The sequence below is a fragment of the Scylla paramamosain genome, chromosome 21 (assembly GCF_035594125.1).
Source record: "Scylla paramamosain isolate STU-SP2022 chromosome 21, ASM3559412v1, whole genome shotgun sequence".
Taxonomy (NCBI): Eukaryota; Metazoa; Arthropoda; class Malacostraca; order Decapoda; family Portunidae; genus Scylla; species Scylla paramamosain.
In genome coordinates this window covers 103,551-116,830 of record NC_087171.1, presented here as the reverse complement: position 1 = coordinate 116,830, position 13,280 = coordinate 103,551, and the positions used below count along the sequence as shown (strand labels likewise).

Genomic DNA, 13,280 nt, shown 5'->3' with positions numbered 1-13,280 from the left:
TCGTTTGGCAAATTGATTGAGGCTGGAAATCGTGATATGATCTTTCTCCCTATCCTCTGTCTTTCTCCTCTCCCTCTCCTTCCTCTCCTTCCTTCCTTTCTCCCTCCATTTCTTCTTCTCCATGGAACAGAGACCACCACCATCACCATCTTTACCTCATTCCCATCTTCCTCTATCTCCCTTTTCTAGTTACCTGCCTCTCTCTCTCTCTCTCTCTCTCTCTCTCTCTCTCTCTCTCTCTCTCTCCTCTCTCTCTCTCTCTCTCTCTCTCTCTCTCTCTCTCTCTCTCTCTTCGTCTCCCTTTCTCGCCTTACCGCGTTGATACGTCTCTTTGAGCGTATATGTCCCTTCTCGACGTTCCTTTTTGCTTGGGTCAAAATAGGAGGAGAAGGAGAAGGAGGAGGAGGATGCATTTAGTCCTGTTTCTGAGGGTATGTCTGCGGAGTCTTCTCCAGTAGTAGCAGTAGTAGCAGTAGTAGTAGTAGTAGTAGTAGTAGTAGTAGTAGTAGTAGTAGTGGTGGTGGTGGCAGTGGTGGCAGTGATAGTAGTGGTGGTGGCGGTGATGGTGGTGGTGGTGGTGGTGGTGGTGGTGGCGGTGGTAGTGGTAGCGGTGGTGGCGGTGGTGTTGGTGGCGATGGTGGTTTAAGGTTTTTATAAGGTTTTATAAGGTTTAGTACAAATATGAAAATTCATAAGGCATATTCTGCCGAGCCGAAGCTCCCTGGCAGAAAGACAATGAAGTTCGGGTGATTCACTCAGCACTGACTGGCAACACACAAATAATATAGGTGATTATAATTATAGAAGTAATAATCAGTAAATTTGACAATATTTTTATAATAAAAGAGCAAACTAGTAACAAAGAAAATACATAAACATAAATACCTTGAACTTTCTTTTGTTATTATATGCTAAAGAACCATTTTTAAATTATAGTTGTAGAAAGTAGTGGCAGGTAGAATCAAATCATTATTTGGTGGCGGTGGTGATGGCAGTAGTAGTCGTAGTGGTGGTGGTGGTGGTGGTAGTGGAGGGTGGTGGCAATAATGATGTGTGTTGCAGAAGGGCTGTGTTTCCTTGAGAGAGTGAGTACGAGTCTCTTGCAGTACCAGTAGTAGTAGTAGTAGTAGTAGTAGTAGTAGTAGTGGTAGTAGTAGTAGTAGTAGTAGTAGTAGTAGTAGTAGTAGTAGTAGTAGTAGTAGTAGTAGTAGGAGTCGTAGTAGTAACAGTAGAAGTAGTAATAGTGGTAGCAGTGATGGTGGTGGTGGAGGGTGGTGGCAATAATGAGTTAATAAGAAGTAGGTGGGGTAGGTGAGATATTTTGTGTGAGAGAAGAATGTGTAACACTGGAAAGGAAGAATGCAGATGAACTGGATGAAAGAATCAATAGGGATGAAGTGGAGAGGTGTGTGAGAAGGCAGAAGAATGGCAAGGCAGCAGGTCCAGATGATATACCCTATGAGTTCTACAAGAATGGTGGGGAGGTAGTGATAGACAGAATGACTGAGTTATTCAACCGAGTGTGGGATGAAGAGAGAGTGCCAAGAAAGTGGAATGAGAGCCGAGTGTGTCTGTTGCATAAGGGAGGATTTAAGAGTAAGAATGAGCTGAAGAACTACAGGCCAATTGCATTAGTGAATACAGTAGGTAAAGTTTTCAGTGCAGTGTTGAATGAGAGACTGTGTAAATGGATTGAGAGAGCTGGAGTGCTGGGTGAAGAACAGAATGGTTTTCGTAGGGACAGGAGAGCTGAGGACAATATGTTTGTGGTGAATGAAATGATTGAGAAGAAAAAGAAGGATGGGGGTAAATTGTACCTAGGTTTTTTGGATATAGAGAAAGCTTATGATAGAGTGAACAGAGAAATGTTAGGTAGAGTCTTAGAAAAGATTGGATTGAGTGCAAAGATAGTTAACGTAGTGCAAAGTATGTATGTGGACACAAGAGCTAGATACAGGCTAGGAGACATAGAAACAGACTGGGTGAAGAGTGAGAGAGGAGTTAGGCAGGGCTGTATATTGTCACCAACCCTTTTTAGCCTGTATACAGAGGAGCTAGCAGCCAGGATGAGAAGAATGAATGTAGGGGTAAGTGTGGGGAATGATAAAGTATGTGTGCTCCTTTATGCAGATGATGTAGTTGTTATGAGTGAATCGGCAGATGAGCTTCAAAGTTTGTTGGATGTAGTGGATGGCTATGGTAAAGACTTTGGAGTAAGGTTTAGCAGTGAGAAAAGCAAAGTAATGATTGTGAATAGGTCAGAGGATGAAAGTAATGTGGTATGGAGACTTGGAGAGAATGAGTTGAGATAGGTGCAAGAATACAAGTACTTAGGGATGTGGATGAGTCCTAGTGGGTGTGCAAAGGCAAAGAATGAAAAGATAAGTATGGTAAACCAGTGGGTAGGTCGATTGGGAAGCGCGGCAAGGATGAGAGCAAGTAAGTATGATGTGTTGAGAGAAGTGTGGAAGAGTGTGGCTGTGCCATGTATAATGTATGGTATGGATGTGATTGCATGGAAGGAAAGTGAAATTGATAAGTTAGAAGTGGGCCAGAACAAAGTAGCAAGGATGGCACTGAGTGCACCGAGGTGCACAGCAGTTGAAGCCTTGAGAGGTGACATGGGATGGAGCACCTTCAGAGAAAGACTCACAAAAGCCACACTTAGGTACAAGATTAGGCTTGAGAGAATGGATGATGCAAGAATAGCAAGGAAGGTGTACCTGTGGAATGAAAGTGGAAGCAAATGGAGGAAGAGATGCATGAGAATGACAGACAGGAATGAATTGCAAGTTGTGTGGGCGATAAGAATGGCTGCTAGGAATCAAAATGAGCGTGAATGGGTGGTAACAAGAGGAGGAAGAGTGGGAGCCGAATGGGATGTGAGAAAATGGAAGAATGAGATAGACAAAGAAGTGAAATGTGTGGGACTGAATGAATGGAAGACTGAGATGGAAAGAAAGAAGACCCTGGAATGGTACAAGGAGAAAGAGGCCCCGAGGTATGAAAGGTGGTATGATGGAAGCCTGGGCGGTGATCTTCTCTTCCGAGCGAGGGCACAGTGTATGGATGTGAATGCAAGGAGTTACAGGTGGTCTGAGTCCCGCAGCAAAGTGTGCCAGATGCGTGACATGGGAGAGGATGAGACAGTGGAACATGTGGTGCTGGAGTGTGTGCAGTATGCCAGAGACAGGAATGAGATGATGCAAGTGATACTGACTGAGTTAGGGCATGATAGGAATGAAAGAGTGGAGAAGACAGGAAAGGAATGGATGGTGTTGTTGCTGGGACTGTGTAGAGAGGCCAATGAAAGGATGATTGAGGCGGTGAAAGAGTTTCTGGAGAGAATGTGGCGTGCCAGGTGTATGAACAATTAGGATAGAGGATGCTGTTCGTTTCTCTCTTTTTTTTTTTTTTTTCCCTTTCTACAGGAGTTGCCGATCCAAAGGCCTGGCTCAGGAGTGATCCTGTGCCACCTGTACCATCAAGATCAAGATCAAGATGGTGAGTCTGCGTACAAAATTGCATCGGAGGGGTTGATAGAGGCAGCCACAATTATCCATCATCATCGGCGACACCATGGCTCTTGAGAAGGTAACATGGCTACCATTCTACACTCACATCATCTGGCTATCAACACACACGAGAATGGCGGCGGTGCGGAGGTTTAAATAGGGAAAATAGGCGTATATGTGAGGGCGGGTGGCGGGGATCCTATGGTGGAAAATCGAGGGATGATCGAGGGTGATGCCCCACCATTATTAATTACTCCTTTATTTAGCGATTTACAACACACACACCTGCCCGCCAGTAAGAAGCAGGTGTGGGCGGCCATCTTGAGCGCTAAGGGACGAGGGGACAAGGGGAAATAAGGAAATATGGCTCAAAATGCCTCCTTATTTTATTGTATTTTCGATTTTTTTTTTTATTTATGGAATTGTTTGCGTGTGTGTGTGTGTGTGTGTGTGTGTGTGTGTGTGTGTGTGTGAGGGAAGGGAGGGCGGGAGTGGGGGAGTTCTTGTGTATGTTAAGGATAAAAAACAAAAGTTAACGTAAATATTTTCCTTATTTTTTTCTTCATTTTCTTGTGTTTGTTGTTTGTTTTGTTTGTTTGTTTTGTTGGTTCGTTATGTGTGTGTGTGTGTGTGTGTGTGTGTGTGTGTGTGTGTGTGTGTGTCAGAATATATCGTTTTTATTTTTTTCATTTTTTTCAGTTTTCTTGTCTCAACTGAATATTTGTTTGTTTGTTTGTTTGTTTGTTTGTATATCCATGTATGTTTGTCCTCTTCTTCCTCTTCCTCCTCTTTCTTTCATCTAGACCTCCTCTTCTCTCTTCCCATCTCTTCCTCCTCCTAGCCCAACCAAGCCTAATTCTCTCTCTCTCTCTCTCTCTCTCTCTCTCTCTCTCTCTCTCTCTCTCTCTCTCTCTCTCTCTCTCTCTCTCTCTCTCTCTCTCTCTCTCAGACAGACAGACCTCAATGACAGCGTGGTGAGCGAGGAGGGGGAGTCAACCAGCAGAGTAGGGGAGCATGACCCCTACTTTGAACCAGTGGTGACCTTGCTGGAGGTCTTCGTGGTTAGTGATGATGACCAGGAGGAGGAAATGATGAGACTGAGTTTCGAGATCAGGTCAGGTTAATAATGGTGTTATTTTTTTAATATTATTATTTTTGTGAGTTTTTTATTGGTTTATTATTTTATTGAGAAATGTTGGTAGTTTTGCTGTTTCTTATTGTTAGGTGAGGTCAGATCAGGTCAAGTACTGATGGTAATTTTGCTGTTTTATCATTGTTAGGTCAGGTCAGGTTTTCTTATTGCAGGTAAATAATAATAATAATAATAATAATAATAATAATAATAATAATAATAATAATGGATCACCTGAAGATCCGCCACCCCACAGGGATCACCTGAAGATCCGCCACCCCAGATTGTCTCACCTGAAGATCTGCCACCCCCGAGTGCGGCTGGGGTGGCTGATCTTCAGGTGATCCATAATAATAATAATAATAATTATTATTATTATTATTATTATTATTATTATTATTATTATTATTATTATTATTATTATTATTATTATTTTTATTTTCTCTCAATCTATGTTTTCTTTCTTACTTTCCTCCTCCTCCTCCTCCTCCTCCTCCTCCTCCTCCTCCTCCTCCTCCTCCTCCTCCTCCTCCTCCTCCTCCTCCTCCTCCTCCTCCTCTTCTTGTTCTTCACATAACTTCTCTTCATTTTATTAACCTAACCTAACATGCAGACAGTGCCAGCCTAACGTAACCTCCCCCCCCACCAGCAGGCAGTACAAGCTGTTTCATTATCACACCTCTGAGTCGCCCCCACAGTGGAAGGAACGGGGCATGGGGGCCATTAACATTCTGAGGAACAAGCAGAAGAAGGCTGTAAGTGGTTGGGTTAGGTTTATGTGTGTGTGTGTGTGTGTGTTGACTGGGCTGTCTCATATGGGATTACCAGCCTAATATTGTGACAGACAGACAAGCAGAAAGACAGACAGATAGATTATTATCACTATATTATTACCAGTCATTAATTCAAATAGATAGATTATTATTATTGTTATTATTATTTTATCACCAGCCATTAATTCTCTCCTTATTTTTCAGGTGGAGTTTGTTCAGCAGCAGAATTAATGCCAGTGGTTGAGTTCAGATCCTCCAAGACACACACACACACACACAGCAGCCCCTCCACCTCCCCACAGCCCTCCACAGCCCCTGACACAGCATCTGACACAGCCCCTTCACAGAACACCACATACCTCACACATACATAAGAACATAAGAACATAAGAAATAAGGGAAGCTGCAAGAAGCGACCAGGCTTACACGTGGCAGTCCCTGTATGAAATATACCTACCTATTTCCATCTGTTATCCCCATCCATAAACTTGTCTAATCTTCTCTTAAAGCTCTCTAGTGTCCTAGCACTAACAACATGATTACTGAGTCCGTTCCACTCATCTACCACTCTTTTTGAGAACAATTTTTTTCCTATCTCCATCCTAAACCCAAATTTTTCAAGCTTGTACCCATTATTTCTTGTTCTACCCTGGTTGCTGATCCTAAGAATTTTGCCTACATCCCCCTTGTTATAACCCTTATACCACTCAAAGACTTCTATCAGGTCCTCTCTTAACCAACGTATCTCTAAAGAATGTAAATTTAACAGCTTCAACCTCGCCTCGTAAGGAATACTCCTCATCCCCTGTATCCTTTTAGTCATTCTCCTCTGTAGTGATTTTAATAGACCTATATCTTTCCTGTAATGTGGGGACCAGAACTGCACAGCGTAGTCTAGATGAGGTCTGACCAGCGCCAAGTATAACTTTAATATTACTTCCGGCCTTCTACTTTTAACACTCCTAAAAATCACACACACCACAGGAGCCTCACAAACAGTCTCACAGCCTTCACAAGCAGCCCCACACTCCACCACAGACACACCAGACCCACAGCCCTTCACCTCACCCACTTCCCAGCCCCCCACAGCCCCCCGGCCACCACAGATGAAGTCAAAGGGAGGGACTGTGGCTTCACCCAGCCAGCCAGGACAGCCTACAGAGAGGGGGTAGTCCCAGTCAAGTCACAAAATATAGGCTTGGTTCTTCCTACAGTTTGAAGTCAATGATTGGACAGGTTCTCTTTGTTTACTTGTTATTGTTTCTCTCTCTCTCTCTCTCTCTCTCTCTCTCTCTCTCTCTCTCTCTCTCTCTCTCTCTCTCTCTCTCTCTCTCTCTCTCTCTCTCTCTCTCTCTCTCTCTCTCTCTGCCCTTCACTATTGTTAGGTAATAATTGCAGTAACAGCAGTAGTCATAGTTATTATTGTATGTCTTTTTAGCACTCAAGAGCAGTGTAGCAGTAGTAGCAGTAGTAGTAGTAGTAGTTGGCAGGAATTAAGTATAGTATTAAATATATTCTGATCCTGATTTGTGTTGCAGGCCAGACAGCTTAGTGGCAGAGCTGCAGGTGGTCCTCGTCAGCTTCCTGGTGGCACAGGTGTAGGACGGCTGGGAGCAGTGGAGGTGCCTGATGGGGCAGCTGTGCCGGGCAGAGGGGCTGCTACTGCTGCTGCTGCTGCTGCTGCTACTGCTGCTGGGGAGAGCCACACTTGTATGGTAAGCTTCTCTCACTCCTTCTCTAACAGGTTAATGAGGTTGTTGTTGTCGTCGTTGTTGATGTATTTTTTGTTTTTCTCTATATAAAATTGGTCTCTCTCTCTCTCTCTCTCTCTCTCTCTCTCTCTCTCTCTCTCTCTCTCTCTCTCTCTCTCTCTCTCTCTCTCTCTCTCTCTCTCTCTCTCTCTCTCTCTCTCTCTCTCTCTCTCTCTCTCTCTCTCTCTCTCTCAAGTTAGCTTAGTGGTAGTGGTAGTAATAACAGTAGGAGTAGCAGCATTAGTAGTAGTAGGAACACCATACACTTAACACTCCCAACTCTCCCTTCCAGACCCTAGTAGTAGCAGCAGTAGTAGTATCAACACTAACCACTCATTATTTCTCTACTGGTGATCTTCTGGCTTTCCTTACTGAGTCTTGGTCATCCTCTTTGAGAGATTTTGGTGAAACTTTTGCTGTTGCCTTGGACATATCAAAAGCTTTTGATAGAGTCTGTCACAAAGCTTTCATTTCAAACTATCCTCCTACGGCTTCTATCCATCTCTCTGTAACTTCATCTCAAGTTTTCTTTCTGACCATTCTATTGATGCTGTGGTAGACGGTCACTGTTCTTCTCCTAAATCTATTAACGGTGGTGTTCCTCAGGGTTCTGTCCTGTCACCACTCTTCCTATTATTCATCAGTGACTTTCTAAAACCAAACTTGTTGTCCTATGCACTCCTATACTGATGATACCACTCTACACTTATCCATGTCTTTTCATAGGCGTCCAACCCTTCAGGAAATAAACAGTTCACGCAGGGAAGCCACAGAATGCCTCACTTCTGATCTCTCTAAAATCTCTGACTGGGGCAGACCAAACTAGTTATTGCTCACTGCCTAAAAAAAATCAATTCTTCCATTTATCACCTCGACACAACCTTCCAGACAACTATCCCCTCTTCTTCAATGACACTCAGCTGTCCTCCTCTTCTACACTGCCACACTCCCCTGCCTGTTTTCCCTTGGTACAAGCTTCTCATGTGATGGCTCACCCATAATTCTCCTCACATAATGGGTTCTGGCAAGCTTGACAGTGAAGAAAAGTATTGCGATGGTGTTTGTTCAAGAAGGGATCAGTAATTGTGAGACAGGAAGGAAGATGGCAAATTCAGAAGCAGCCATCATCTGGGTGGCGGACGGAGGCCGCTCACCCCCGGTCATCCTGCAGCTCACAGGTCTCTTCTGACCAGGAGAAAGATGGCGTGGCAATTAAGTGTTCACCATGCATGTGTTTTGTCAACTTATTATTCCTGTATCTGTCTTCCTTTTTTGCCCTTAGACTTTCTCTCAGGAGTGGCAGCTGTGCCCAGCCCTGGTACAGCCCTGGCTGGCCACTTGTGTCACAGCTGTCTGTGATCTCCCCGTCTTCTTTCCAGACCCATGGTTACTGACCTCGACTCAAACACCATCGTGGCACTCTCTTCCCTGTTAAACTTGCCGGGATCCATTGTAATGTAAGGGGTATTGAATGTGAGCGATGAAACAAGAAGGTAGTGGCAAGGGGGAAATGTACAGGGGAGCGCAGGAGAGACGCCTCTCTCCACTGTGCCTGACAGTCTCTCAGTGATTGAAAGACTGAGCATAACATCTTCAGGGCACGTGAGTTGCCATGTATGACAATTTGGCACTTTTTCCATGTCTTCTTATTTGAGTAGACATATCATATCTTGTCATAGTGAAAAGTCTAGTTTATCCTGTATGTGGAGACCTTCAAGTTACAATACAGCCCACTGCTTTAAGAGTTAAATGTGCATGTCAGTGTTTTCTGTCGTGCCTTCTTTGCTGTGTAATGTGGTGAAATGGTTAAATTCTGGACTGAGTTGTGAGTCATGCAGCAGGAGTACAGATGTGTGTCTTCCCCGCAGGTGGTAACACGGAGAGGAAGTGGAAGAAAGCTTGGAACGCTCCCATAACTCAGGAGCAAGAGGTACACCATACTGGAACCTTGTGACTGACAGGTGGCTGTGACTGCAGGAACCAATTCATGTGAACACTGTGTTTTGTTGCTACACTTGAGAATCCTCTATCCTAAATTTAAAAATCTAAGATTTTAATTGTGTCATGTTTTGTCACATTTTTTTTGCCCCACCAAAAAATTGATAACCAGAGCTTGATTTACTGCCATGGGAGGTATCAGAAATTGGCAAGTTGTTATTCAAAAAAACTGGGGAAATCTAAAATCTGTACCACTCACTCCCAACAATTTTGGATAAGGAATCCTCAACTGTATGTAATCAGAGTATTGTTGAGAGTCTGTGTGTGTGTGTGTGTGTGTGTGTGTGTGTGTGTGTGTGTGTGTGTATGAATCCTTATGTATGTATGTGCAGGATAAGAGGAAAGTTGTTAATAAGATTAGTAAATGCATGGAGGAGAGGCGTGCTCTTACCAAGATTAGAAGAACAGCAAGTGTGAAAATAGTGGTACAGGATAGCAAGAGAGGCAGTGTGTGGGCTGGGTAAGTGCACGTGTGGTACTTTTATTAAGAGTGACTAGGATGGATGAGCATTACTGGTGAGGCGTGTTGTGCGTGTTACTGAAGAGGGTTAGAAGGAATGGTTTGCAGTGATCAGTGTGAAATAAGAGATGTGTAGCTTGGGTTTTTTGTTGAGAGATGTGCACGTGAAAGGTGTTTGGCGAAAAATAAGGATGTTTTTTTGAGGAATTTATGGATATAAAAAGATAAGATATGGAAGAGTTGTGGGTTGTTTGAGGATTGTTTTGGCCAGGTGATGGGCTGTTAAAGGGAGTGATGGGCTGTTAAAGGGAGTGAAATGTTTGTAAAAAGTAAAAAGCCAGCATTTGAGTGATAGAATTAGTGTGTATGTGTGATACAGGTTCACGTCTTCATAACTATCCATTTTCCCCAAATTGCGTTACTCTTTTGCAGATCTCACTTGTGTTGGCTAACATTCTGTCTGCAATCAGTCCGGTAGTGCCATGTTGCAGGCTCTGACGTCAGGAAGAGCCAAATGGAGGGTGTGTCTACAGCCAGTACTGGGTGTGCTGCTGCTGTACAAGTGCCCCAAGCCAGCTGACTCCACCAGTGTATTATCTAGTCCAGGTTGCATTGCTGTGTGTATGACTTGTATGTCTTTGCCAATAAATAAATTTGTGACTACTATTATATATGTGAAATAAATATATAGTTTGCTAACAACAATGTGCTGGTATAGTGTAAAATAAATATTTGGTGGTAACAATTCATGCCCTCAAGGTAATAAAAAAAAAGTGCCAGGATTGGCCCAAGGCCCAAAAATAAAGTTTAAGGTATGATTTGCACAGAAGCCCCATCCCAACGACACCAGTTGCTGGCACAGGGCTTCTATGCGTTTTTTTTTCAGGGCATGACCTGTACTCTGCCTGAAACTTTATTTACACAAGATGGAATACTGAATGTTTATTGTTTTACTGTGAATGTTAAGTGAATAAATACACAACAGGATAATAAACATGGCACTTGTTTTCTTTAATACTGAAGTGCTGGAATGTACAAAACTTGTCCCAAGCCTGAATGAAGGTGGTGGTGGTGGTGGTGGTGGTGCTTGTTGAGTACAGAAGAGAGGGACTTCCTACATTCTTCCTTCCCAGACTGGAGTGGATTGGAGAACATTTGCAGCAGGGTCTCGGAGTAACAACACTTGCAAATTCTTGTGTCTGTGTCAACTTGAGTGAGGAGCAAACTCTTCCTGGTGAAACTGCCCACAACTCTTGTGCCTCTGCAGGTGTTGAAGGTTGCCTGTTGGTCCTGCCACGACTTAAGGGAATTTCACGCGTTCTTCCTGCCGTCAACTGCTTGACAGTCTTCCTCCTGCTTAAAATTCTTGCCACACTCTTCTTACTGCAACTTGACTCTTCCTTGATTGCAATGAAAACTCTTGTACCAGGCCCTCTGTTTTGTCCTGACAATACTTAACACCTCTTGTAGGGCTTGAAGGCTTGAAGGTCATGATGCTCGGCCTCTCTTCCTGGTGAAGCTTGATTCCCCAATTGCAATGGAGTATGTCAGGCCCAGCGTGACAGCACTATTTGATAACCAGATGCCAATATTGCAGAAGCAGGTGTTGATAGAGATTCCTGCAGGCTGTTCATAGGATGGTGAAGTGGAAGCCACACACTTCACACCTGCAAGGAATACAGACCATTAGTTCCTAGACACGAAGTTTGTTGTATGTGCTGAGATTCCTTGTAATGTGTTTGATAACTGATTCCCTACAAAACTCAAAACAAAAATACGTCTCTCTTAGGCATAGGAGATGTGCCAAGATTCCCTAAAAAAATTAAGACTACACAAGAAATATCATAGGAAAACGGAAAAAGTTTGACAAGCACTGCACAAGCACTCTCAAACTAAATTTATCTGTGCTGTATACCTTTCACCTAACTCTTCTGACTATAAGAAATTCTTTGTGACTACTTAACTTCCAAAGTGGAGCACATTCTGACCCTCTTCCCTTTTGCAGAGATCTCCATTCTTGGAGACTTCAATGTTCACCACCAGCTTTGGCTTTCCTCTCCCTTCACTGACCATCCTGGTGAACTAGCCTTCAACTTTGCTATCCTCCATGACCTAGAGCAATTGGTGCAACACCCTACTCGTATTCCTGACCGTCTTGGAGATACGCTCAACATTCTTGACCTTTTCCTGACCTCTAATCTTTCTGTTTATGCCGTCACCCTTTCTTCTCCATTGGGCTCCTCCGATCACAATCTCATATCTGTATCTTGTCCTATCGCTCCAATCCCTCCTCAAGATCCCCCTAAGTGAAAGTGCCTCTGGCGTTTTGCCTCTGCTAGTTGAGAGGACCTGAGGAGGTATTTTGCTGATTTTCCTAAGAATGACTACTGCTTCCATGTCCCGTCTTTGTGTGCTGAGCGCATAACAGAGGTGATAGTGTCTGGCATGGAGGCGTACATTACTCACTCTCTTTCTCGACCTAAACCTTCCAAACCTCGGTTTAACACAGCTTGTTCTCGTGCTATACATGATAGAGAGGTACCCCACAAAAGGTACTTAAACCTTCCATCATCAGTATCTCATGCACTTTATATTTCTGCCCCGAACCATGCCAAGTCTGATCTCCAACTAGCCAAAAACTCCTTCATTAACAGAAAGTGTCAAAACCTTTCAAGATCTAACTCCCCTAGTAACTTCTGGCATCTAGCCTAAAATATCTCCAATAACTTTGCTTCTTCTTTCCCTCCTTTATTTCAATCAGATGACACCACTGCTATCACATCCATTTCTAAAGCTGAACTCTTTGCTCAAACCTTTGCTAAAAACTCTATCTTGGATAATTCTGGGTTTGTTCCTTCCTCTCCTCCACCCACTGACTACTTCATGCTACCTATTAAAATTTTTCGCAATGATGTTTTCCATGTCCTCGCTGGCCTAAACCCTCGGAAGGCTTATGGACCTGATGGGGTCCCTCCTATTGTTCTCCGAAACTGTGCCTCCGTGCTTGCACCTTGCCTAGTCAAACTCTTTCAGCTCTGTCTGTCAACATCTACCTCCTTCTTGCTGGAAGTTTGCCTACATTCAGCCTGTTCCTAAAAAGGGTGACCGTTCTAATCCCTCAAACTACCGTCCTATTGCTTTAATATCCTGCCAATCCAAAGTTTTTGAATCTATCCTCAATAGGAAGATTCTTAAACATCTATCACTTCACAACCTTCTATCTGATCTCCAGTATGGGTTCCATCAAGGCCGCTCTACTGGTGATCTTCTGGCTTTCCTTACTGAGTCTTGGTCATCCTCTTTGAGAGATTTTGGTGAAACTTTTGCTGTTGCCTTGGACATATCAAAAGCTTTTGATAGAGTCTGGCACAAAGCTTTGATTTCCAGACTACCCTCCTACAGCTTCTATCCTTCTCTCTATAACTTCATCTCAAGTTTCCTTTCTGACCGTTCTATTGCTACTGTGGTAGACGGTCACTGATCTCCTAAATCTATTAACAGTGGTGTTCCTCTGGGTTCTGTCCTGTCACCCACTCTCTTCTTATTATTCATTAATGATCTTCTAAACCAAACTTCTTGTCCTATCCACTCCTACGCTGATGATACCACCCTGCACTTTTCCACGTCTTTTCATAGACGTCCAACACTTCA

General features: G+C 43.6%; 1 protein-coding gene and 1 long non-coding RNA gene across 21 annotated transcripts in view; one reads left to right on the top strand and one right to left on the bottom strand.

The window, feature by feature from the left end:
- The window catches only part of LOC135110825 (uncharacterized), a 74,453-nt gene extending 63,826 nt beyond the window's left edge, over nt 1-10,627 (top strand). For 6 of the 19 annotated variants that reach the window (XR_010273432.1, XR_010273430.1, XR_010273428.1 and 3 more), the window contains 8 exons: nt 3,432-3,594; nt 4,465-4,629; nt 5,300-5,402; nt 5,625-6,656; nt 6,959-7,135; nt 8,551-8,773; nt 9,040-9,132; nt 10,062-10,627. Coding sequence is in view for 13 of the 19 variants with exons in the window: in XM_064023398.1 (XP_063879468.1) it covers nt 2,337-3,377 (1,041 nt within the window). In the remaining 6 variants the exon portion in view is untranslated. Of the gene's footprint in view, nt 1-591; nt 3,595-4,318; nt 4,635-5,296; nt 5,403-5,624; nt 6,657-6,958; nt 7,136-8,550; nt 8,786-9,039; nt 9,161-10,061 lie in introns of those variants that run through there. The other 13 variants (XM_064023398.1, XM_064023397.1, XM_064023400.1 and 10 more) reach the window with 13 other exon arrangements.
- Nucleotides 10,559-13,280, bottom strand: part of LOC135110828 (uncharacterized) — a 77,477-nt gene continuing 74,755 nt past the window's right edge. For both annotated transcript variants that reach the window (XR_010273435.1, XR_010273434.1), the window contains exon 4: nt 10,559-11,296. This is a non-coding gene — a long non-coding RNA (uncharacterized LOC135110828). The remainder of the gene's footprint in view (nt 11,297-13,280) is intronic.